The 25,962-nt window shown below is 52.2% G+C and overlaps 1 protein-coding gene across 3 annotated transcripts; it reads right to left on the bottom strand.

Moving 5' to 3' along the window:
- Window positions 1-680: 680 nt before the first annotated feature.
- MMP28 (matrix metallopeptidase 28) lies at window positions 681-23,793 on the bottom strand. Of its 3 annotated transcripts, XM_045773513.2 has the most exons (9): window positions 23,426-23,793; window positions 19,322-19,576; window positions 11,961-12,040; window positions 11,552-11,739; window positions 6,359-6,583; window positions 4,114-4,359; window positions 2,787-2,936; window positions 2,307-2,474; window positions 681-1,478 (listed from the first exon to the last, which is right to left on the bottom strand). In XM_045773513.2, the coding sequence occupies exons 4-9, from the start codon at window positions 11,700-11,702 to the stop codon at window positions 1,084-1,086; spliced, it is 1,335 nt and encodes a 444-aa protein (XP_045629469.2). In that variant the 5' UTR covers window positions 11,703-11,739; window positions 11,961-12,040; window positions 19,322-19,576; window positions 23,426-23,793; the 3' UTR covers window positions 681-1,083. The 3 variants fall into 3 exon arrangements, with proteins under 3 accessions (XP_045629469.2, XP_045629468.2, XP_087710732.1); XM_045773512.2 differs by lacking the exon at window positions 19,322-19,576; XM_087854606.1 differs by lacking the exons at window positions 2,787-2,936; window positions 19,322-19,576.
- Between the last annotated feature and the right edge of the window lie 2,169 nt (window positions 23,794-25,962).

The following is a 25,962-nucleotide window of genomic DNA, read 5'->3' as shown; positions in this document are numbered from 1 at the left end:
GCAGGGACCCCAGAGCCTGCAGCAGCACAGCCCTCCAGAGAGGCCCCCATCCTTTCCCTGCCACCCATGGCTCTCCAGCTAGCCTGGGGGTGAGGGAGGGCAGGGACATTTTGCTTTTTCAGGCCACGTCTCCCCATCACGACTCACACACGGTCTGTGGTCTTAGCTTGGACGGGAAAGAACATGTTCCCAGCCTCCCCAGCATCCGTGCCCCACCTGCTCTCACTGGAAACCATTCCAGGGCAGCCTCATGCCCGCCTCTAGGCCCACCAGCAGGGGGCACCACTTTATTCCAGCCCCTCCCTCCCCCCAAAGTGGGGGCGCAGCAGGCCTGCATCAGTCTCCCTCTTGCTCTGGGTCCTGATCCCCCACCCTGACCCCCACGGCTCTCTGAGGTTGGAAATCCTCGTATCCAACGAGGAGGTGAGGCTTCTCATTTAAAACGACACAATTCTCTGGGGCGCCTGGGTGGCACAGCGGTTAAGCGTCTGCCTTTGGCTCAGGGCGTGATCCCGGCATTGCGGGATCGAGCCCCACGTCAGGCTCCTCTGCTGTGAGCCTGCTTCTTCCTCTCCCACTCCCCCTGCTTGTGTTCCCTCTCTCGCTGGCTGTCTCTATCTCTGTCAAATAAGTGAATAAAATCTTAAAAAAAAAAAAAAAAAAAACAAAAAACGACACAATTCTCCGAAAACTGAGCCAGGAGGTCCTGAGGGATAGGAGACAGTCTTTCAAAGTGGTCCCAACCTCTCCATTGAGTTTTGCCTCCTCCCTGGCCGCCCAGTGCTGTTGCGTCATGGACAGAAAGTGCACCTTTATCAGAAGAAACAAAATCCCCAAGGCTTAGGGAGGAGAGTTCTTCGGGGAAGGGCTGTGGGGTTTGAGACCCCTTTTGGCTTCTCCTTGGATTGGTCGCACAAAGATGTCTTAAGAGCACAAAGCCATTCTGCAGGGAACAAACACAAACTTTCCTGCCTGGTCTTCGGCGGGGAGGCTCGGAGGCTTCCAAAACAGGTCCTGCTCCTGGGGCAGGGGACACACGTTGGTCATGAGGGCACCAACAGTTCACTAAGGGGTGGAGTGTCTTCAGAACAGGGCGCCCCCTGAGTTGGCGTGCCAGCAGCCCATCCAGGGCAGCTCTGCGGCCCAGCGGCCTGAGGCGGTCGCCCGCAGTTTGGCTTGGTCAAGGCGCCAGTAGCGGTCATCTCTGAAGAAGATGATGGAGCCGTCTGGCCGTGGCAGGGCGCCGCTGACCTCCTCGGGGACACCGCCCCAGTCCTGCAGGCCTCGGGGGTAGTAGGGCTCCACCTGCAGTCCGTCTCGGGCCAGCACGTAGTAGCGGGCACCCTTGAAGAGGATGAGTCGGCCCAGAGGAGGGAAGAAGAGGGCCGCATCGGGGTGGCGGGGCAGGCCCCCTGCCCGGCACAGCTGTGGTGAACCCCACACTGGCTTGGAGCCCCGGAACCTCCAGCATCGGCTCCCTGTAGGGCACCGGGACAGCCAGGGTGAGCTGGTGGCTCTCACCCTTTGGTCCTCCACCTCCTCTCTGTCCCCCCAGACTCCTGCTCCCCCTCATGTTGGAGCCCAAGGTGGTTAGTATTTGTGATTGTCAAAATGGATCACACAGTACTAATAATTCGTTATACCCAGTAAGGAGGGACTGTTGTGGCCTAGGGTTCCAGCAGGTGTCAGCAGAGGGCAGACAGCCACAGGAGCCTGTGGGGGGGTGGGTGGGAAGCAGGCCCCCTCCCTGAATGGTCAGTGGACCACAGAGAAGGCCTGTCACCACCATTTCTACATAGTTCTATGAGGGCAAGGATTTTTGTTTTATTCACTACTGTATCCCAACGCCTCCAGCCGTGTCTAATGCATACAAGGCACTCAATATTTGTTGGATGAATGAAGAGAACTGTTTACTCAATACACTGCACGCTCCTCAGGACATGTTGTTTTAACCCTCCTTCCCCAACACACCTGAGGGATTATTTTCCCCATTCGAGAAATTCAAGTCCAAGTGACAGGCCCAACCTCACACAGCCAGGATTCCAAGGAAGTAGGACTTTTCCGCTGGACTGCAGAGCTCAGGAGTGATCCTCTGCTTCCTGCAGCTTCTCTGCAGCTCTCCCACCCTCCCTCTGTGGGACAACCTTAACGCCCATGCCCCACAATCCTTCACTGAAGGAACCTCCTGGTAGCATTCCCTGGGGCCACAGGTTCAGAGTGGAATTGAGACTCCTCCCCACTTTTGACCTTGAAGAGAACACCTCCCTTCTAGGCCTCAATTTTCTCATCTACCCCAGGGCTGGTACCTTTGAAGAAGTAGAAGTCCCCACTGTCCAATGACACTGCAGCAGCCTCAATGTGGGGGGGCAGCCCGGCCCATCTTGCCTGTAGTGGGCGTGGCTCTGAGACATTACCATCCGCCGCCACCTCCCAGAACTGGCTTCCTTGGAAAATGTACAGTCGCTGTTGCCCATCTGTCCGGAGACAAGAGAGTTTGGGAGTGACCATCAGTCTCTCGCCCTCCTTCCAGGGAAGATGCTTTCCTAGAACCAGCTTCCCAGACGGAGGAGAGAGGATGTAGCGTGCACAGCTGGGGCAAAGGGAAGGCGTGCAGGAGGGAGCAGTATTTTGCTTGGCGTGGGCTTGCTACCCCTGCAGAATGCTTGTGGCTTGGTATTTCTGGATTTTGTTATTCATAACCCCACCTCATATTCCAGCTCTGGAGAGCCCTGGAGATGTGCAGGAGGAAGGAAAAAGGAAGTGAGGTACAGGTGGGACTGTCTTACCTACAGTGATGGCATCGAAGGAAGAGTGGCAATATTTAGGACCCTGGATTTCAGGACGCCTTCCCTGTGGTCTGCGGGGGTCCCAGGCCTCAAAGTCAGTGAACAGCTTTCCTGGGAGCTGGATGGCCACAGAGCCCCCCTGGGGCTTCCCTTTATGGGGAAGGAGAGAAGAGGGAGAGAACACACACTGATTGTGGCATGTGTAGAGGGCGCAAGACCTCCCTTCTGGTTCCTCTGTCATGGTCTGGTATGAGAGGCAGGGAAGGACAGTGCAGGGTAGGAGGCTAAGAGTTGTCCTTGGTGGTTGGTATTATTAACCATAGCACTACATTTAAAAGTCCTCTCTCCTACCGAACAGTCTGGGAAAGAGGACCCTACTAAGCTAAAACTGGAGTGGGGGACCACACAAGAGTTGGGCACTAAGAGCAGAAGCTTCCCTTCCCTGAGTCCTGGGCAACACAGATGGCACGAGGGCAGAGTTCAGGGGCCCGGGCTGCGATGGTTACAGCAATCATAATAATTACATCACTATACTTGACTTATGATAGTGAGGCAGAGTCCAACAAGCTTAGAATTTGGCACCAGCTCCTGCATCCTGGTCTACAGTTCTTGAGCTGTGTGACCTTGGACAAGTTATCTAACCTCTCTGAGCCCTGTTCTCGCATCTGTGGACAAAAAGATACCTCGTGAGCGTGTTAAGTGCCTGGCCGATAGTATACACTCATGAAATAGCAGCTGTTCGCGTCGGTTTCTTAGGCTACAGAGAAGTTCACACCCACTAGTGCAACAGCCCTGCGAGGTAAGCAGGGCCTCAGTGATTATCCCCTTTCTCAGAAGGTAAAACTGAGAGCTCTCACCGGGGAAATGCTTTGCCCAAGAGCAACTGCTTAGCAGGAATGGCACAGTGACTTGAACCCAGGGCTCTGGCCCTGCCTACGCCCCGGGCCCTCTGAGGGAGCCAGCCGTGGCTGGCTGGGCGGTCTCACTGGCCGGTTCATTCTGGGGGTGTGGGGGGAGACCTCGGCTGCGTCTACCTCCAGGCAGAGGCCCAGGCTTGGAGGGAAGCGGGCGCCAGCGTCAGCGAGGGGGAAGGCTGGGGGACAGCCAGCGGAGCAGGAACGAGGGCTGGGACGGGGGAAGAGGGCTTGGGGCTGGGGCAGCGAGGGGAGAGGAACTGCCCAGGCCAGGGCTGGGCAGCCCTGAGGAACCGGAGCGCTAGCGAGGGCGGTGCGCGGGACCTGGGTGGGATGGAGAGGCCAGGCACCGGGGGGGGGGGGGGGGGGGGGGCTCTTCGGGATGTGACAGCGGGCCGGGGGGCGGGGCTCACCATACAGGCCCTGCACTGCCAGCACGTCGTCCCAGCTGAGCAGCGCGTCGCGGCCCAGCCTCTTGTAGTAGGGCGCCATGAGCGCGCGCGGCGCCGGCGAGTGCGGCAGGCCGAGCGTGTGGCCGATCTCGTGCGCCAGCACCACGAACAGGTTGCGCCCGCGGCGGCGGCTCAGCGTCCAGCGCTCGTCGCGGTCGAAGTGCGCTTCGCCCCGACGGGGCAGGAAGGCGTGCGCCAGGGCGCCCCCTGCAGGCGGCGCGGAGGGTCAGGGGGAGCCACCGCCCGCCACGTCCGTCCCCGCGTCCCCACCTTACAGCGCGCAGCCCCAGGGCTGGGTGTGGTTGTTTTCTGCGGCACAGTGTCCCTCCTAATGACTTCTGGCGGAGGCTGAAGGGGGGAGCGCTGATCTGAAGACTAGGCTGTGGGGTGTGGACGCTTAAGAGGCAGCGTGGTGTCCATACAGCATGCCTAACTGCCGGGGTTTCAATCCCGGTTTTGCTATTAGCTGTGTGACCTTGGGCAAGTAGCGCCCCCCCTCTGATCTGAAATGGGAATGATGACAATGAGCTGCTTCTTCCCCACGGGGTTGCTCTGGGGATTACAGAGGGGTGCGTGTATATAAATGGGTTACAATTAATATTTAGTGCCTAGCCCATAATGAAACCTGCATAGGAATTATTTTCACAAAGATCTAGGAATAGGTATAGTGGTTACCCCAGAGGTGGGCACCATGGGACCTTCTGGATGTTGGTAATGCTGATTCTTGATCTGGGTGCTGGGTGTGTTTTGGGGTATGTATAGTCTCTTTAATAAAAAGAGACATCTATTTTTGCGTTCTAGCCTTCCTCTGCCTTTGTGGGTCTCTACCTCCTGTAGTAGGAGTGAGAAGAGGGAATGAACTGGATTAATGACGTTCGAGCTTGTGGCATGCCCCAGAGGGAGCTTATCGGTTAATGCAGTTCCAAGGACCCCACGCTTTATGATTCACTTTCTGCAGGGGCAGGGGTCAGCAAACGGCTGGGTGATAATGTTGGCCTAGAAGCCTACTGAAGGCGCTTCCAGCATTGCCTTCTTGGAGCCCAGGCCAATGGGGATACACTGCCGTTAAAGGAGAGCCACCTGGGGTGTGAAGCGTGGGCCATGTGTAGGAGAAATACATGCCTTCTCTTTCGAATATGCCTCGAGCTGTCCGAGCAATGTCGGCCCTTAACGTTCACTTCTCACACTAATCCTGGGAGACAGATGGCAGGTTTCAGAGAGAGAACACCTAAACTCAAAAAGACAAACACCTGCCCCGAATGAGAGAGCTTTCTCCCAGTCCGGTGCTGCCTTAGCCGCCGGACTCCAGGGGGGGTATGGGCACAAAAATCTCAAGTAGATAGCAGGGGTGAAGTGAGTTACATGCAAAAACACATATGTGTTACATGTGAATTCTTGAAAAGCTTAGATTTCTCCCAGACCTACCCTGGGTCCCAGCAACAGGGCCTGGACGTGGGCTTTGCTCAGAGTGGGCTTGATGCAAAGCAGAGGAGCGCAAGGGCATTGAGGGCCCAAATTCCCAGGCCATGCAAGGGCTCGGGTCCCCACCGTGAAGGCGTCCAATCAGGGCTCTTTCCCTCATTAGGGCAGGGGTGGGGTGGGGTGGGAGCCATGCGAAAGTAGCCTGCAGCCAGGTTCTAAAGGCCAGTGTTGGTCAGAATGGGAGGAGAGCAATTGAAATTGCTGCCATAAGCCTATAGGTTGGGGGCAAACAGGAGACCCGTCTGGGATGTGGGAATGCGAAGCACTTCTGTGGCAGGTAGGGGATAGAATGCCTCTTGCCCTGTGGCAGTGACTGTGGTAGTGGGTGTGGGGAGGGTAGGAGAGGGGTAGTGGTGGCCTCTGGATGTTTTTAGGGTGGCGGTCAGGAGAACATCCGCTCTTGGAGAACAGGAGAGGCACAGGCCTGTCTAGAGGCAGAGGATGGATGGCAGGGACCTCAGAAGCATTTCCCAGAAAATTCTCTGGAATTTGCAAAGCACTTTCCATGCAGAACTTCATCTGGCCCTCCCTTCAGCCATGTGGCATGTAATCGGGCAGAAACCGTTGTTCTCATTCTACAGAGGAGGAGACTGAGTGTTCTTGGAAGGGGGATCCAGTTTGGCCAAGGCCAAAGGGAGAGCAAAGGCCCCATTGCCCTCCCCAGACTGCCTCTCCCAGTTGGGTTCCCCTCCTGCCACCTGAGAGAGAGCCTCTGTGTCAGCACCTGGGCCATCAAAGGCGTTGCCCAGCCCGTCGTTGTGGTCCCCTTGGAAGAAGGTGAGGCGGATGTCAGCAGGGACTGTGGCTGGGGCCTCCCAGAATTCCAGCGCCGAGACATTGCTCCACAGTTGGAAGGCGGCACGCACGGCCCCACGAACTGCCGGCTCTGGTAGGTGCTGTGGCCAGTTCACCAGGCGGTAGGAGAGGTGCTGCTTATACCACTTGCTGCCTGCCAGCCGGAAAGGCCGCGTCAGTCATACTGACCTGCAGGACCTGGGGCTGGTCCCCAAGGACCCGTATGATGCGGAGATAGGCCCTCCTCCGGGGAGTCCCGGATTTGAAGGGGAAAGACCCAGCCCTTGTCCTGGGAAGAGCCCATCTGGCTGGGGAGACACTGCTCTCGAGCTGACAGGACTACCCTTGTCCTGGAGTGACCCCAGTCTAGTGGCTTGGTCTGGGGAGGTCCCTGGGAGAGATGTGACCTCTGCCCAGGAAAAGCCCCCAACCTGAAGGACTCTCTGGTCTGGGACTTCTTCCCCACAGCCTGGGCTGAGGCTGAAAACCGCTCTGCATCTCTTGCTGGCAGCAAATCCCTACCTCTGCCTACTGTGTCAAGGGGTGGAGGAGAGATGGGGCCACTGGGCCCACAGCTGCGACCCCTCTCACCCCTTCCTCCTCTCCACCCCTCACACCCGCCTGCCCCTCCCGTTCCATGCCGCAGGCCTGCTGCCGACAAGCTACCAAGACCCGTTTATTAGAGGTCTTTTCCTGACCCCTGGCCCTCCCCCTCACTTCCTCAGGGACTCTGGAGAGCTCCGAGGTGAAAACAAATAAGAACAAAGGGTGTGTTTTGTCACTCACTGAGACGGAGAGAAATTTTTCCATCTCCACTTAGTTACGAGTTTCTATTCCTTTGCCCAGAACTGCAATTCCTCCCTTGGACCTAAGACTCTGGCCTCTTGCCCAAGCCTCAGGTCAACTGAGTCGCCCTGCAGCTCACCACACACCCAGGGCCAGGGTGCTTAGAAGGTCCAGATCCCGAGTTTTTCATGGGCTATTTCTGAGCCTTGCAAGCTCAGGGGCTGAGACTGTGACCCCGGCTGGAAGGCTCACCGCTCAGAGGCAGGTCTCGTGGGCCCAGGGAGTGCATAGGTATCATGTGATCTTTGGGACTCAGTTTCCCAAATGGACCAGAATTCCCGAGGGATGGGTGACAAGTGGGCAGGCCAGGCCAGTGGGCACAGCCCTCTCTGTCCTTGGAGGTACAACCGAAGTTTCAGACATCCTGCCCTTTTGTCTCAGGGAAGTCCTTGCCTGAACCAGGGAGGAGGGCTGAAGTCATGGAAGGTTGGCCATCTCCTTATCCAAACTCTCTGCTCTGTTCTGGGGAAATTGAGACCTGGGGGAAGAGACCTGCCCAGGATCAGAGAATGAGTGAGTAGCCGAGCTAAGCCCTGAGCCCAGGCCTTGACATATTATCCAGTGTACTTTTCTACTACACCACACAGGTAAGCAGGCATATTTACTAAGACTCAAGGTTTATAAATTTGCCTGAACATGGCTCCTTTGGGTCAATGCAGGGGCTCTGCATGAGCTGAAATTCTCCAGATGGAAGGGAGGGTGGTAGAGAGCAGACTGCCCTTTCCCTCCCCTATCCCCCATGGAAGTGGGGGAGGGGAATGTCTTTTCTCCCACCCTGAGCCAAGCTCCATTCAAGGCAATGCTGCCTTCCCAGGCCTGTTTGGCCTGGCAGCCACCCAACCCCTCCCAGCCAGTGACCAACCCTCAGGGAGGGAAGAGGGAAGGATTCTTAGGAAGGGAGGGAGACAAGGAAGGCGGAGGGAAGGCCTGGGGTCCAGAGGTGACTCGGAGGGCTCTGGACTGGCTGGCGCTGGGCACTTCCACACCCTGCTGGGGCTGACTGACCCCCAGACCCTCCCCGCCTGGCTTCAAGCAGCTAGAAATTTGAGGCAGCTCCTTCTGCCTCTTTGCATTAGAGGGAGGCTTCACTCAACGGGCAAGAAAGGGAGAGGGTAGGCAATTCTCTCACTCTAGCTAGGGAAGGTGACAGCTTGCAGGATAAAAATCCTCTGTGAATGTGTGTGTGCGTGCACACGGGTGTTTGTGTGTCTTTGGGGAAGGACAGGGAGGACAAATAGGTACAGGACTGAGAGAAATGGTAAATTTTCCTTGGGAGAGGTCGTTGGTGTGCCTGTCAAGAAGGAGGACCCTGCCTCCACCCATCACCTACCCCCACCAGCAGCCTGAGCCCTCTCTCCATCCCTTCCAGATGGAGGTCCTTAGAACAGGCCGGCCACCGCAGGCAAGGCTGGCCCAGGCAAGGCTGGCCCAGGCAAGGCTGGATTCTGCTATGACCTCTAGGCCACAGAAGCACCTGGCAGTGTACCCCCCCCCCTTGTCCTTGCCCCAAAATCCAAAAGGGAAGAGAGAAGGAAAAGGACATGAGGAGGACTGGAGATCTAGACACCTTGCTTGGGGAGGACCGTGGAGTCCTGACTCCCAACAGGCAACGGATACAGTGGAAAGAAGTCTGGTTGGAATCCCAGCACTTCTACTCGCAACCTTACATAGCAAATTATGGAATCTCTCCAAACCTTCGTTTCCTTATTTGCAAAGTGTGGTTGGTAAGACTTAACTTGTGGTAAAAATGAGACGGCAAATGAACTAGCAACGTATAGCTGTTGGGCCTGTGGTGGGTGCTCAGTAAATGCCTATTCCCTTCTCCGTCATTTTCCACCCGCGATTCACCCCTGGACCCGCTACCCGCCACCCCCCACAGCTCCGTGGGGGACCGAGGAGGATTGAAAATCTCCCCCGCAGGCACAGAGGGGACCAGACACTTGGAATGAGGTTGCCAGATTTAGCAAATAAAAACATGGAACACTTGGTTAAATTTGAATGTCAGATAAATAACAATTTTTTTTTTGTATAAAAGTGAGCACAAAACAATGATTTGTTTTTCATCCAACATTCAGATTTAACTGGACGTCTTATATTTTATCTGGCAACCTTACCCTGGAACCCGACTTCATTAGTATAGCATTTGCCCACAGAGTAGACAGTCACTGGCCTAGAAATCCATATCATTTTTAAAGCACCCACCCGTGTTCTGGGACTTTTCACATGTGGAATCTCACTTTGTCCTCCCAGTGACAAGAAGGCTTGTCCACACTCTGGCTATGTGGCCCTGGGGGAGTTTCCTAAGCTCTTTGTCCCTTAGTTTGCCTCTCTGTAAAATGAGGATAATGATGGTCCCTATCTCCGAGGGTTGTTATGGGATTATATGACTTCGCCCATTTAGAACCACACTTGGCACATCATCAATGCTCAGGAAGGGCCAACCGTTAAATAATACCTTTTCCAAAGGAAGGCGTAGGAAGTGTTCAAGTGCCTGCCAAGCACACAGCTCCTTTCTAGGGAAGGTCTTCTCACCCAGGGAGTAAAGGAAGTCAAGGTACTGTGGTTTAGGTTATGAACAAGAGAGAGAGTCTCCATCTAACCTGAGCCACTGCTGTCTGCACCGGGGGCCAGTGTCAGACAGTGACGTGGGGCTAGGCTGGTAGGGCAAGGCTACCTGTCTGGGAGATGCCTTAGCTTGAATCTCTGTTCCAACTTGATGCTCCAGATTGAACAGCGCCAAATGGGTTCCATCAGCTACTCCCTGGATAAGGCATGAGAAGATGCTGCCGGAAGGAGGGATCTCTGGAGGGCAGGTTGTGCCCTGGATGCCCGGGAGACATCATCTCAATTCTCTGGGACACCACCGATAATCTGGAAATGCCACTGCTGAGACCGTGTCTGGGGCTGCCCCACCTTCCACGGCAAGCCCCTTCCCCTTGGTGATCAGGGCCCATCTCTACTTTGCAACTGGAAAGGGCTTACGTCGGCTGAACCCAGAGCCCCAGCTTCAGGAATGCTGTCCCAGCTCATGCTGCGCCTCTGTTCCACCTCTGCGGTCCAGGAACACAGTGGGAGGAAGAATATGTTGGCACCGAGGACTTGCCACCCTAAGGTCCGGACCCATCACTGCCATCCTCCGATAGCTGGGCAGAACCGCCCACAACTTCCTTATGGATTAGCGCAGAAACAAAAATGACCTATGAACCTTGTGTTCTGTTCACAATGGATATTGTCGCTGCAAGTAGTTAATGCAAAATTAAAAGAGGTAACGGCCCAAAGGGCTCGCAGTTAAACCTAATTACAGGTGAGAACCTGACTCAACAAGCCCATCGTGTTAGAAATCCTAGGAACTGCAAAAATCGGTCAGAGAAAATTAGACTTAGTACAAAGATGTTAAAAGTACACACAGTAAAACTCGTTATTGATGAAGAATTGACGGAAGAATCAATTTTCAGAAATCTTAGGTCTGTAACATTTGGTCCTGGAAGATTGGATCTGGACAAAAAAGGAGGAAGAGGAGGAGAAGGAAAGATAAAACCAAAACTGCAGAAGGAGAATCAGGACAGCAGAAATTGTGATGTATAAAATGAGCAGTGATGAAACGTCCAGAATAGGCAAATCCATAGAAACAGAAAGCAGATGGGTGGTTGTCAGGGGCTGGGGGGAGGGGCAGGGAGGAGGAGGAGGGGGGGCGGGGAATGACCGCTAAGGAGCATGGGGTTTCTTTGGGAGGTGATGAACACATCCTGGAATTAGATTATGGTGATGGCCTCGCAATTCTGCGAACATACCAAAAACCACTGAGTACTACACTTCCAACGGGTCAGTGTTACAGCATGTGCATTCTACTCCAATAAGGCTGTTAAAAGCGTGCTATAGACAAACTGAAACTGATCGGTAAATCACATCTTTGTTGAATAAGTCTTACGAAAAAAGAATCGATTCCGATGAAAACGACTTTGGGAAAACATAAAGCAAAACGTTGGCAACAGTTTAACTGCCCTGCCTAACAAACTGATCAAGGAATTAGGTGGGCTTGACGGGGTTGCTCTGGAACACATCGGCATAACGAAAATCCACCCATGTAGGTGTAATTCTGATTCTGTGTTCACAAACACAGCCCTCCACGTGAGGGGTCCTGTTCACCCACTGCTCGCCCCTCTCCCACCCTAGGGAAGAGGCAACTGACAAAACCAAGGCTGGCCTGGTTTTTCCTCTGGCCACGGGGCTTCAGGTATCGGGAATCCCAGCTTAGCTAGATTTCAACAGGGCTCACCTTGCTTTGCAAAGCGTTTCTTACGCCTCATTTTGGCTCGGCGTCCAGCAAACAGGGCACTGACCCTCTCGGTCCAGGCCGCCTGACTGTCTGTGTCAGCCACCCCACAGCGGGGCCGCGTCATCTGGCGCAGGGTCGCGGGGTCTAGCATGCCGCTGATGGGCAGTTGAGATACCCACTGGAACTCCCTGTCAGGAGGAATTGAGATAAAGGACCACAGCAGGAGGGTGGGTGGTGGTGGCAAGGGCAAGGAGCTTCCCTGGAGACAGCAGGAGGCTGGCGGCAGCAGTGGTAGGGGGAGGGAGCAATGGAGCATGTCCCTTGGACACAGGTGGGAGGCCAGCCTTCCAGGAGGAGGGAGGAGGCAACCCAAGCTTTGCCCTCTAGCACCCCCAAGTCCCCCACATACCTGATGGCATTGCTGAATCTTGCCGCAGTGAGGTCTTTGGGGGCTTGTTCATTGAGATATCCATACTTCTCCAGGAATGCCTGGGGGAGAGAGGAGTGTCAGCTTTCCCACGGTGTGGCATCCTTTCCCCTCCCTTGGTCTCCGAGGGTCCGTGGCACATGCATCATGCCCTGTCTCACCCTTGTCCCTATGAGGTCCCTGAGCTATAGGAGAAGGAGACCTGGGACCAAAGCCAGAAGGACATAGACTCTGTGCCGGGCCACCACTGACTAACTTGATGGTCTTTGGCCAGTCACTCACTACTTCTAAACCTTAGGTTCCTTAATTCTCAAACTGGCCGAGGAGTCCCTACCCAGAATACTTGATGGCACGGTCAGGGATGGAGCAGGGCATGCTGGACAAGAAGAGTTGGGGGCTCTGGAATCACGCCGGCCTGGGTTTAAATCCCAGTTAGCAAGCTCTTTCTCTAAACCCCAGGTTTCTTATCTGTAAAAGGGGCTTAGAAATAGTATATAACTTACAGGGGTTTTTTGGTGAGGCTTGATAATAGTGACTACAAAGCACTTAACACAGTGCCTGTCACCTCGGAGGGGCTCCATACAGAGCAGCTTTTACAAATGTAAATGTGCACTGTTCATACGCCTCAGCTCTGCTCCCGAAACATCTCACTGTCTAGGGAGCTGCCCTGTATTGATCAGAAGTGGGACTGCTCGCCTGCAGGCTCTGCCATGCCTGGCCCGGGAATTAATTCTCTCTCTGATCTGGCTTCTTCCTAAACAATTCACCTCCCCCCAATACAGATATATTTAAGGCCTTATGAACAACAACTGCACTTGCCCTCAACTCTCTGGTTTGTATAAAAACTTGGCTCCTTAGAAACATAGTTTTTTTTGGGGGGGGGGAACGCCTGGGTGGCTCAGTTGGTTAAGCGTCTGCCTTCAGCTCAGGTCATGATCTCAGGGTCCAGGGATGGAGCCCCCTTCAGGTTCCCTGCTCAGCGGGGAGTCTGTTTCTTCCTCTCGCTCTGCTCCTGCCCCACTCGTGCTCGCTCTCTCTCTGTCTCAGATAAGTAAATAAAATCTTTAAAAAAATAGTGTTAAAAGTAGTTCTGGGGGGCACCTGGCTGGCTCAGTTGGAGGAGCACATGGCTCTTGATCTCAGGGTCGTGAGTGTGAGGTCCACGTCAGGTGTAGAGATTATTTAAATAACTAAATAAATAAGTCTTTAAAAAATATAGTAATTTTTGAATTAGAAACGTGCAACTTCGTCTCTTCATTCACTCGTTTGTTAATTCTTACAATGTACTAGTTACACTGTCAGGTGCAATGACGAACAAGCCTTGCGGATAGAGACAGGCAATAGAAACACAGATAACAAGTGAAGGAGGCAGTTTGGGTGCTGTAAAGAACAGAAACTGGGTGATGTGACTGAGAATGAGTTAATGAGAAACTTTCCATCAGGGAGGTCAGGGAAGGACCCTCTGAAGAGCTGATATTTGATGTGAGTCGGGAAGAATGAGAAGTAGCTGGCCAGGCAGTGAGGTGGAAAAGGGTGCTCCAGGCAGGGGAGCATCGAACGCAGAGCCCTGAGCTAGGAATGATGGCCACGTGTCTAAGGAGCAGAAGGAAGGCTAGCACAGTGAGTGCGAAGAAGCAGGACATGCGATGAAGTCACAGGGAGAGAGGCAGGACGGTCACCCAGGGTAGGAAATGGGAGTTTTCGTTTAGTCCTGATTCAAGTGGGTTAATTGTAAGGACTGAAAGAAAGAGGGAATTCCAGGATGGCTCCTCAATGTTTGCCTTGGATGGTGAAGCTAGAGACTGCATGAGGGGAACAGACAGGGGTGGATGCGAATAAGATACACACTGTGATACAAGTGACATTAGTTGTAGGATCCCGGAGCTCAAGGAAGAAGCCAGAATCTTCCAGCATGTGGATGATGTGATGGCGGTGGACCTGGATGCGATCCCCTGAGGAAGTTAGTATAACTGGAGAACATCTCACGGCCCAAATGCCTTTTCACCACCGCCTGCCCTCACACACCTGAAAGCTGATGACCACGTGGCAAGAAGGGCATGACTCATCCTCCTTACCGATCACCAGCCCTACCCTTCGGGGAGACGATGCGCTTGGCTCCCTGCTTGCCCTTGTCCCTGAGAAAGCCTCATCGACGGATAAAAGAAATGTCACCTTGGCTGCTTAATTCTTATACAGACACACATCATCTCTCTATGTTTAGCCCTCCTGGCTGTGTTACCTCTACGGAAATAATTTTCTGTCTTCCTTGTTCTCTTACTCACTTTTCTTTGCTGAATTTCTTGAATCAACTCCAGTTGCAGCTGCTGTCTTGAGGAAAAGTGCAAATCAAGAACAAAAACTAAACACTAAAAGCCAGGATGGGCCTAAGCCTTTGCAAGTAGCCAGCCTCAGCTTTGTGAATTCCGTTAATAGCCTCCCTCAGCGACCTCCACATCCTTTTCTCAATAATGCCACTTTCCATAAGGAACCCTTATTCTAGACAACAGAGCACTTCCCAAGTCCATTTCGTTATTTTTCCGCACTAATTTATTCGTATTTCAGTACTATTTTCTTTTTTCCCTTTCCAAATGTGCACTATTTTGGGATGCATAATGGATTAAAGGAGTTCTAGTGGCTTAATCTGGAAGACCATTTATTGCCCAAAATAGTGTGGCATCATGGAATAGCCACAGGGCTTGGAATCAAGAATCTGTTCCCAGCCCTGACTCTGGGTGGCCAGGGACAAATTACTTAGCATCTCTGAGCCTTCTGTTTCTTCACCCACAATGTGAAAACAAGAATAACCCCACGGGATTCTCAGAAGGATTTTTATTTATTTATTTTTAAAGATTTTATTTATTTATTTGTCAGAGAGAGAACAAGCAGGGGGAGAGGCAGAGGGAGAAGCAGGCTCCCTGCTGCGGGGAGCCTGATGCAGGACTCCATCCCAGAACCCTGGGATCATGACCCGAGCCAAAGGCAGACGCTTAACTGACTGAGCCACCCAGGCGTCCAGATTCTCAGAAGGATTAAGTAAAGCAATGCCTATCTAGCATAAACAGTTGATCTAGTTGATTTACCTTAGTAGAAAAATTAACAGACGTTTGGAACGCAACCCGTCTATAAGATGGGAACTGCTCTGAGCAAGGCAGTTACAGCTCTGTTCTCTGTTCAGGTGCTCTATCTTAGACTTGCCCTGCCCCAGCCTAGTGCCTGATTGTCTTTCCTGGCCTCCTCCCCTTCCCTTGGTGAGGATGGATAGAGTAGCTTTCTAAAGGAAGTTGGAAAATCAATGTCCCCTTTGAAGCGGATTTGCTGAGTGACTTGGGAGAGACCGGGTCACAGGCTAACAGGCTGGCACTCCCTGTGCTCCTCCCCCCAAACCCACCCAGCCCTTATCAGAAAGTTGGCTCTGGTTCTGGAACTATGAAGCTTGGACAGAGCAGAAGGGAGGGGATATTGACTAGCGGCGTCTCCTGTTTCCTGGCTGGGCTGCGGTGCATGGTACTTTGGCAGACAAGGTGGAGTGGAGGGCAGGATGAGGGTGGAGGCTTTTTTTCGGGGTCCCTCAGAGGGGAAATCCTGGGCCTCTCTTCCTGACTGGTCTCTAGCACCCTGTGGGTTGCAAGGCAGAGCTGAGTTCCCAGGAGGCAGTGTGAGCACGAGACCAAGCCAAGAATGAGAAAAATAAATTTTAAGCATTTGACATTTTATATTTCCATAAAAGCACTGAAGTATTTTTTTAAGATTTTATTTGAATAAATAAATAAATGAATATTTTAGAGAGAGAGAGAGCGCAAGGTGAGGGAGAGTAAGAGGCAGAGAGAAAGGAACAAGCAGACTCCCCACTGAGCAGGGATCCTGACCCTGGGCTCCATCCCAGGACCACGGGATCATGACCTGAGCTGAAGGCAGACGCTTAACCAACTGAGCCACTCAGGTGCCCTGCACTGAAGTATTATAATGGCAATTATCAGAACTTAAGGATTCCCTTACCTTTATTTTATTCTTAATACGAACGTTCATATTTTTAATATGAACATTTTAAAATTACATATAGGAAGGGGGCCCCTCATATCCTCGGTGCTGAGTGCTCTTAAGTTCCTTTGAGTGGAGGCAGAGCCACACCCCTGGGCAAGGAGGAGGCACGGTTGGGACACCCTCTGCCCCTGCAGCTGTCCCTAACCCTCTTCTGTGAGCCCATTTGCCAAGCCTCAGTTTTCCCCTGCAAAGGTGACCAAAGTGCCCTGTCTGCATGGGAGAAAGAGCAAGGGTGGGGGGCAGGTGACAGCGTGGTAAAGGGATCCCAGAAAGACACAGGACTAGGAGGTGGCATTCCCGTTCTCATTCCAGCTCGACCACTAACACCTTGGAGGAGTCATTTCCCTTCCCGGCTGGAGCTTCCCTAGGGCTTGTCCTGTGTTCTCTTAGGGATCCCTTGAGTTCCACCTGGGGTCACCCCCATCCCCCTGCGGGGAGGCCGTGTCCTGGCTTCTCTAAACACCAGGTTTTCTCTTTGCCCTGTTCTCTACCCATTCTCTCTCCTGTGGAACCCAAGGCTTAAGCTGAGTGGAGAGGAAGCTGGAGGACCATGCCCCTTCTGTGATTCACCCTGCTCAGGCCTAAAAGCTTGTGACAACCTGCCTCACCCACTTGGTCAGGGCTGGAGCCACTTCCCTGGGGAGTCACCTCTGAAAAGTCCTGGGTGTGGCTGTGGTGTGTGAGTAAAATGAAAATGGCTCTCCCTGGGACCCAGAAAGCTGAGTGGATCCAGAACTTGGGGGTTCTAGTCCTACGGCTGTCCTGACTTGCCATAGGAGGGTACGTAGAGCCCAGCCCATTTAGTGCCCGAGGAATGGGGGAATTCTGGCCATTTCTGAGCGGGGCAAGACTAGCAATGAGGTGTAGCAATATAAATTGAGGCCTGAGTCAAGAACACTGAGTCACTGGGCTGGCAGGGCAAGAGCCCTGGGCTGTGTCTTGAGTTTTATTCCTGTACTACCAAGAACTGTGTGTCCTTAGGCAAGTTCAGTGCCTCTCTGAGCCTCTTTCTTTCTTTCTTTCTTTCTTTCTTTCTTTCTTTCTTTCTTTCTTTCTTTCTTTCTTTCTTTAAGATTTTACTTATTTATTTGTGAGAGAGGGTGAGCATGAGCGAGGGGAGGGGCAGAAAGAGGAGAAGCAGACTCCCCATTGAGCAGGGAGCCTGACGCGGGGCTCTATACCAGAACCCTGAGATCATGAGTGGAGCTGAAGGCAGATGCTTAACCGACGGAGCCCCTGAGGCGCACCTGGGCCTCTATTTCTTCTTCCGTAAAACGAGAGGGTTGGATTAGAGCTAAAATGTACTCCAGCTTCATCTATTATCATGGCCTTGCCTCTGCAACTGATTAGCTGTGTGAGCTATGGCAAAGTTACTTAACCTCTCTGTGCCTCAAAGTGTGACATACAGGTGAGAATGCTTTAGCTTTCTCACAGGAGTGTCGTGAAAATCCAGTGAGAAGGTAAGATGCCCTGGGAAAGCTTTATGACAGTTGCCCCATTAAAAACGCTGTTTTCCCGCTCTAGTCACAGAGCTTTATTGCCGGAAAGGAACTTGGTTAGGTGAGTCTGGGAAGGGCAGCGTTCAGTCTTATGTCTGCAGAGTGGCTGTCACACCCTCCATATCAAAGAACTGCAGGAGCAAAACTGAGAGAGAAAATCTCCAGCAGACTCGTCGAGGAGCTGAGCGTGGAGCCCGACACGGGGCTCGATCTCACCACTCTGAGATCATGACGCGAGCCGAAATAGTCGGATGCATAACCTACTGAGCTACCCACGCACCCTGAGACCAAGAATTTTTAAATTGCAAAATGGCAATAACATGCAGAAACCATGTTGCTTTACCTACGGCTTATTCCATCTCACATTACAGTTCATTATGATTTTAATCTTTCCATAGTGACTCTATGTGATTGTCTTTGCCATTCAATAGAGCTTGAGCGCTATCAGCCAAGTCAAGATGCAAGGCTTGATAGTTGGTCTTCTGCCTTAGTGTGTTCTATATAGAAAAGTATTTTTCTGGGGCGCCTGGGTGGCACAGCGGTTAATCGTTTGCCTTCGGCTCAGGGCGTGATCCCGGTGTTACGGGATCGAGTCCCACATCAGGCTCTTCAGCTATGAGCCTGCTTCTTCCTCTCCCGCTCCCCCTGCTTGCGTTCCCTCTCTCGCTGGCTGTCTCCCTCTGTCGAATAAATAAATAAAATCTTTAAAAAAAAAGAGAGAAGTATTTTTCTGGTAATCGGGAACACAGTGAGTCCTTGACTAGTATACAGCTTTCAAGAGTTTTGCACCTTCGAACTTCACAATCACCTTGCAAGAACATAGGCAGGACAGGTGTTGCTAATCCCATGTTAAAGATGAGGAAAGTAAGTCTCAGGGGAGCAGGCAGCGCCTTTTGCTAAAGGATCCCAAGTGAGCAATAGAACGAGCACTGGAGTTCAGATCCTCTGACACCTATCCCAGGATGTCTTCTTTTACATTCAAACAAGTGACTTGGAGGCTTTAAAACGGAAGGCCTGGGGGCCAGCTTGCTCTTGCTACTGGGGAGAAAATTCTCAATTGAGAAAAAGGTAAAACTGGGGATGTTTCTAGCTGGATTCTTTCTGTCTCCTCTGCAAGCAGGTACAGGGCCAGAGCAGAGGAAAGAAGCTACTTAGGTGGTAGACTCTGGCTTTCAATAGAGGCTGGGATCACATCTCCTATCACACCCCAAACAGGTCATCTGACGAACCACAGGTATTCCACAAGACTCAAGCATGTTCCTTTTGCTCTCTGGCTCCTGGGATCTAATGAAGGCCCCAGGGCTGTGGAACCAGCTTGGACCCTTTCCCTTTATTGGGGGCAGATGCTCCCCTTCCCTCTGTCTGACTCCCTTTATCTTCTCCTCCTTTCCCTGTTCCTACTCTCTTATTCACAAAGTTCTGTCTGGGTGTAGCCTAGATACCTCTTGCTGTAATCCCCCCTCCTTTCATTTCTTGTCCTTAAGGAAGTCAGAAAAGATTAGCTGGTCAGTCTCCAACCAGACCCCTCTTGTACTTTTTTCTAATGCCAAATAGTCGTACTGTATGGAGTACAGTCCACGGTCCTCACTACGCTTGCAGGGCTACATTCAGGGCACAAAATAATGCCCTAACCAAGGCTGGATTTAGTTGTCCTCCCATCTCCCCACTATGTTCCTGCTCCCACCCCCCCCAGCTTTTGCTAGATCCCTTGGTTTTCAAACTGGTTTGACAACTGCTTTTCCACCAGCTCATGGTCCTCTGGGACCCTCCAGAACCTCTTCTGCACTTCTATTCACCCCGCACCTGTGAGTCACTGCGCTCAGCTCTTGGGAATGGCTTCCACACCCGGGCTTCTGGGTTTCTGACTCACAAAAAGTCAAATGAATGGCTCTGGGGTATGAGAAACAGACACTGCATCTGGGGGTGGTTACTTCACAGAAGCTGCAATGTTTCCCTGAAGAGACGAACTGGCCGGCTTCTTGTTGTCCTGGCGTACTGGGAGCAGCTAGGCAGCTCTGCGGAGAACACCGAATGGAAGGTAGGTCCTGGACGTACCACCTGGGTGTTTAAGGAGGTCCAGGGGAAGCACAGTAAGTAGATCCCTTGGGACAGTCCATGTCACCCAAGCACAGGATAGGGCCTGATTGTGAATGGGAGGGGGGCCAAGGTGATGATGTCATTCATTAACTCTCAATCTTGCAACTCAGCAGCGGAGGCCCTTCCTACTCACTAGCGTTGCGAGCAGCCCTAGCTTTCCCAAGTGGGCAACAATGAACTTGTTCATAATGCAGCTTTGTAAGCGGTCAGTCTCCTCTCCAGCAAAGAAAACCCTCAACTTTATTATTTTGTATGCATACAAGGGACACACACAGGCAGGCACACAGGGCACAGGGATACACACAGAGACCTGGGAACACAGACACATGCAGACAGACACGGACACACAGGCAGATGATATGTACGCACACACACAGGTGCCGGCAGACAAACACACCGAAGCCAAAGAATGTTCGTGTGAAGAGAGTCATTTAAGAAGCTTGACTCCCTTACTTTACAGAGGAGGAAACTGTCGCCTGCATCAGTGAGGGGACTGGCTTAAAATCACACAGCTTGTTTTTATGATTTCTTTCCTTCTCTGTCCTGAACTCTGAACTGTGCCCACGAGCTCAGCAGGAGTGCTGTGCTTTGCTTGGGGTCTAGCTCTCTGCATCGCAATCAGGGAATTAGACCTGAGCAAAGAGCCAGGGCTCACTTTGTGTGGTTCCCTTCTGTGGATGGCTGTATTTCCCCAAATGACCACAATAATACCTCCCATTCCCATGCTCTTCTTACAGTGACTTCAACACAGCTGCCACCAACTGTGGGGTCTGTGTTCCCTCCCCTCGACCTGGAGCTTGGGACTGCTCCAGCCAATGGGGGACAACAGAAGTGATGCTACGTCTCAGTCATAGAGAGGATATGACTTCTGCTTGCCCTCGCTCTCGCCCCATCTCTCTCAGAATCCTCATCCTGGAGACTGAACCTCCACATTTGGGCCCAAACTAGCCCACCTGGAGAAACCATGTGGCTAGGTCCACAGGAGAGAACGGTGGCCCCCAGCTGACAGCCAGATAGGTGAGTAAAGAGCCTTCAGATGTTTCCATCCCTGGACATTGTAGAGCAGAGACAAGCTCTCACGTGCCCTGTTTGAAATTCTGACCCACAGTATCTATGAACATGTTTGTTTTACTTCACTAAGTTTTGGGGTAATTTATAATGTCGCCATAGTAACTGCAACACCATCTCTTAGGAATGATAGCTCTATGCTGCCTGTTGTCCAATGCTGAAAATAGTTGCCTTACATATTTTGTCCTGTGTTATTGTTCTAGGAGAGCTAGTCACTGAGCCAGTACTTTATTATTTTTTTTTTTACAGATTTTTATTTATTTATTTGAGAGAGAGAGAGAGAGCATGAGTGGGGAGAGGTGCAGAGAGACAAGCAGACTCCCCACTGAGCAGGCTCGATCCCACGAGATCATGACCTGAGCCGAAGTCAGACGTTTAACTGAGCCACCCAGTTGCCCTGACCAAGCCAGGACTTGCATCTAAAGCTCTGTTCTCTAGGGGCGCCTGGGTGGCTCAGTCGTTAAGCCTTTGGCTCAGGGCGTGATCCCAGCATTCTGGGATCGAGCTCCACATCAGGCTCCTCCACTGGAAGCCTGCTTCTTCCTCTCCCACTCCCCCTGCTTGTGTTCCTTCTCTCCCTGGCTGTCTCTATCTCTGTCAAATGAATAAATAAAATCTTTTAAAAAAATAAAGCTCTGTTCTCTAAAATAATGATAAAGATAATAATAATAAGAATATTGAGAGTAACTTCCTTTCATAGACTGTTTTCTATGTACTAGGCACTGTGCTGAGCATTTTACATATATTATCTCAATGAAACACACAACAGTCTTATGAAATAGGCATTATTTACCTCCATTGTACAGAGAAGAAAACCGAGGTTCAGAGAGATTAAATTATTCACTTAAGGTTTGCACACACATCTGTCTGACACTGAAGCTCATGCAATTGACCAGATACAGAAGCACATACAGACATACTAACCACCCCAATTTGCATATATATACATACATCTGTACATGCATAGGCATGTAGAGACACATACACATTTCCAGAGTTTTTTTATACTTTAAAAATATTTCTTGTTCTCGGAAGTAAAAATCCCCTTCCCCCAATTATGTTAAATAGACTGCAAGAGACTCAATCTGCTTGGTATTATGTTTCCCAAGCACACCCCAAGATAAAATTCTCTCCATCTGGGGCCACCACAGGCATGGGCGGCAGAGATATTGTCTCTGTTCTTCTGCCAAGGATTGACTGGGACCCGGACTTGGGGGGAGGTGGAGCGGGACTCTTAATAGGACTTGGCTTGGTAGATGGAAGCCTTCTCCTGGGGCTATGAGGACCGTGCACTTGATGTTGTAAGATTCTAAATTCAGTGAAACAGAGTGATTCCCAAATGTGCAAAAGCAGAGAGCACAACAAGAGACCAGTGCTTGGAAGGAGACGGGGTGGACCCCATTGCTGAAATAGGGTCATTTTCAAGTATTCCAGAATAGTAATAGGAGCTGGCTGCTGGAAAGAAGAGCCAGTCAGTGGGGGCTTCTTCATTCCGGAGGTTTCTTAGATTCAGTGTGCCTCTTCCAGGGAAGGGGAATGGGAGGGTACTGAGTTCTCTACGGGCAGTTTTAGAGCAGGAATGAAACTCTTAGGGAGCAAGAGTCTCAGGGCAGAGCACTGGGCTCAGGAATTTAGAACTCCTTAAAACAGTGAAGACCCCAGTGCTAATTTTGAGACTAGATGAGAACACAGAGATGCTTCTTTGGGAAAGAAAGAAGTGATACCGACATATTATTACAATCACCTTTGTCTGGAAAATAGATATCCCAAGTAGATCCCCACCCCTGCCTCCAAAGAGCTCCCCTTGTGCAACCTACAACAAGCAGGTGAGGTCCGAGGAGGAAAATGAACTGAGAAATGTTTAAGGTTCACCTCCACCTCTCTGCCCCCTTTCTCAAGTTCAGTCCTGAAGCACTGTTCCAAAGCTCCTTAGAAGCAGTTCTTGAGACTTTAATACTCTTACCCATTTTACAGGTTAAGAAACTAGTCTCGTGGGGCGCCTGGGTGGCTCTGTCGTTAAGCGTCTGCCTTCGGCCCAGGTCATGATCCCATAGTCCTGGGATTGAGCCCCACAACAGGCTCCCTGCTCAGCGGGAAGCCTGCTTCTCCCTCTCCCACTCCCCCTGCTTCTGTTCCCTCTCTCGCTGTGTCTCTCTCTGTCAAATAAATAAAATCTTAAAGAAAGAAAGAAAGAAAGAGAGAAAGAAAGAAAGAAAAAGAAAGAAAGAGAAAGAAACAAACTAGTCCCGAGCTTGGACGCTGCCTTGCTCAAACTGGTCAGTGGCAGCGCCAGCCAGTGCTGTCTCCTGTGTCCGGGCCAGTCAGTGGTACCCTCTCCACCTCACTAATCTAGGGGGCTCCGCAGCCTCTGGGAAGGCTCGGGGCATCCGATGAATGAACTGCCAAGTCTCCGTAGCCTAGGCGGTGAGGGACGGTAGGTCTGTGCCAAACTGGGGTGCGGGGGCTACCTCTCTCAGCTGTTTCTCGCCTGCCTCATCTTGTCGCTCCCTCCTTCCCCTCTCCTCCCCCCCACCCCCGTCCGGGAAAATCAATGTAGATCCGCGTGCCTGTGTGGTCCCAGCTCTGGCACCGGGAAGAATGCTCCCCAGGCTCTTTGTGTGCGGACAGAGAGAGGGTAACGCAGATTGCCAGCTCAGATGAGACGGCTGGGTGGCCTGACTGCGAAGTTCTGGAGGGTCTTCTAGCACGCGGCCCCCTCTCCGCCCCGCACGCATCCTTTACCTCCGCCTCCCTGCGCAGCTCCTGGCCTCCGCGCTCGGAGAGCTGGGCGTCCAGGCCGCCCCACAGCAGCAGCGGCAGGGCGCGCAGCAGGAGGCCGACACGCGCCGCCATCTCGCCGCCTCTCCCGCCACCGGGCGCGGGCGCGTGGGGAGCCCCTGAGCGCCGGGCTGTCAGAGGCAGTCAGCGGCTCCCGGAACCCCGCGGATGCTCCAGCTCTGCGCCGCCTCTCCGCGGAGCGGGAAGGGCCTGGGGGCTCGCGGGTGCCCCGGCTCCGTGCGCAGGGCCGCCCCTCTGGGCGCTTCGCCGGGAGCCGGCCCGAGGTGGTGCAGCTGCCGCAGTGCCTGCCCGTGGGTCGCCGGCCCCGGGACCGGGAAGGCCAGGGAGGAAGGGAGGGAGGAGGGGCGGGGGCCGGGCACTCCGGCCCCACCCACTCCGCTCCGCCGCTGGAACGCGCCGCTGTCCCGGAGCCTCTTCCGCAGGCTCCACAGCCTGGCCCAGTGCCCGCCGCCGCCCTGCCCACCGTTCTCTCGCTAGCTACCTCCAGCTGATCCGCATCTCACCGGGGAGGGCGAGGGAAGAAGGGTCTTCTGGAGATTGTAGCTACCTAAGACTTCGATCAAGGAGGGTCACATTATTTCAGCCAGGCTGGCAAGGGGTGAGGCCCGGGGCTATGAGAGGAGCCCTGGGCTGGGGTTAGCAGAACGGGGTTTGAGCTCCAGATCTGCTTCTTTGCTAGCCGTGTGAATCCTGCCTCTATTACCTGCTGGCTGTGTGGTCTTGGGCAAGTCACTCACCCTCTCTGAACGTATTTTTCCCATCAGTAAATGTCGATAATAAGAATATCAGTATCATGTGGTTGTAGCAAGCATTTAATGAGAGAGTAATATCTGTAAGTAACCGAGCACTGTACCTGACATCTACCTGACATCGTGCAGTATGCAATTAATAAGTGGTAGGCTGTGGCTTAGTGACTTCTGGCAAAGGATTTAACTACTTCGAGCGTCAGTTTCCTCATCAATAAAACGAGAGCAATAATATTTAGTTCCCAGAGTTGCATGGAGATTAAAAGGGAAACTGAGCGTAAAATGCTTGGCTTTCTGTATTCCACACAGTCCGTAGTAAAGGTGGAGTGAAACGATTTACGTGAGAGCCTTCGCTTAAGTCGCACCGAGCAAAAGTCAACTGTTTTCATTATCTGCCTTAGTCACTGCGAACAGGGTGCTGACTCTCTTCAGGTCTCAATTTGCTGATCTGTGAAATGCAAATAGCACAACGATACCGACCTCTGGGGGACGGTTGTAGGGATTCCATGAGTTGATACGTGTAAAGTAACTTGGAATGTCTAAAGTGCTAAGCAAATGTATTGCAGTGTTCTTTTCCTAAGGCTTAGAGCCTCAGTAGCACACAGGTTTTTGTGTTATTTCAAGGAAGGTGCCACTTTGGTGGAGGAATTTTTAAAAAGGCACCTCTTTTAGGTGGACTGACTTAGAGGCCGCCGGGGCGAGCTAATTGGCTCTAGGCCCCGCCCATCTCCAAGCCAACCAATGAAAAAGGGGCACTCCTCCTGGGCGAACCAATTAGAAACAGGCGCACCTCTGCGCAGGCCAGTGAATAAAGGGCGGCCTTCGCCATCGCGTCGCCTGGGCCCCTGCTGTGGGCATAGAGTTGTAATGGATTCATAAGCCCATCCATGCCCCTTCGCCGCCGCCCTGGTGCACATCCGTAAAGAGCGTCCTTGCCTGGGACGGAGGCCCAGAGATGGTGGCCAAGGCCTGGCCTTTCCCCTCAGAGAGCTTTCAGTCTAGCGGGGCCGACTGGAACGAAGGTTCTCAGCGAAGGACAGAACTGTGACATGGCTACCTGCGGTGAGCTTAGAGGAGGGAGATTCTGAAGGCGAGTGGGGTCGCGTTGCTAGATTTAGCAAATAAAAATACAGGATGTCCTGCTAAATCTGAGTTCCAGATTAAAGACAAATAATTTTTTAGTATAAGTATGTGCCAATGCAACATTTGGGACACACTTATCCTAAAAAATCATTCACCGTTAATCCGAAATTCAAGTTTAATTTGGCGGACTCTATTTTTATTTAGCAAGGGGGGGGAGAGAGAGAGAGAGAGAGAGAGAGAGTTGCCTGAAGGTTGTGGGTATGATGTGGTATATGCTGTCCTTGACCAATAGGTGGATTTTTTTAAGGTTTTTATTTAAATTCCAGTTAGTTGGGGCGCCTGGGTGGCACAGCGGTTAAGTGTCTGCCTTCGGCTCAGGGCGTGATCCCAACGTTATGGGATAGAGCCCCACATCAGGCTCCTCGGCTATGAGCCTGCTTCTTCCTCTCCCACTCCCCCTGCTTGTGTTCGCTCTCTCGCTGGCTGTTTCTATCTCTGTCGAATAAATAAATAAAATCTTAAAAAAAAAATAAATTCCAGTTAGTTAACATACAGTGTAATATTAGTTTCAGTGTACAATAGTGATTCAATACTTCCATACAACACTCGGTGTTCATCATAACAAGTGCACTTCTGAATCCCCATCACTTA

The sequence above is a fragment of the Ursus americanus genome, chromosome 23, assembly GCF_024610735.1.
Source record: "Ursus americanus isolate L20-20 chromosome 23, mUrsAme1.1.p, whole genome shotgun sequence".
Lineage (NCBI taxonomy): Eukaryota > Metazoa > Chordata > Mammalia > Carnivora > Ursidae > Ursus > Ursus americanus.
Note: the sequence above shows the minus strand (reverse complement) of the source record. Positions and strands in the feature narration are given on the sequence as shown.

Excerpts from the sequence above, each read along its gene's own strand:
- MMP28 (XM_045773512.2), bottom strand. The coding sequence starts at position 23,536 with ATGGCGGCGCGTGTCGGCCTCCTGCTGCGCGCCCTGCCGCTGCTGCTG. Across the intron at positions 4,360-6,358 it reads CAACGCCTTTGATGGCCCAG|GGGGCGCCCTGGCGCACGCC; the intron begins GTGCTGACACAG and ends CGCCGCCTGCAG. Across the intron at positions 2,475-2,786 it reads CTTCGATGCCATCACTGTAG|ATGGGCAACAGCGACTGTAC; the intron begins GTAAGACAGTCC and ends GTCTCCGGACAG.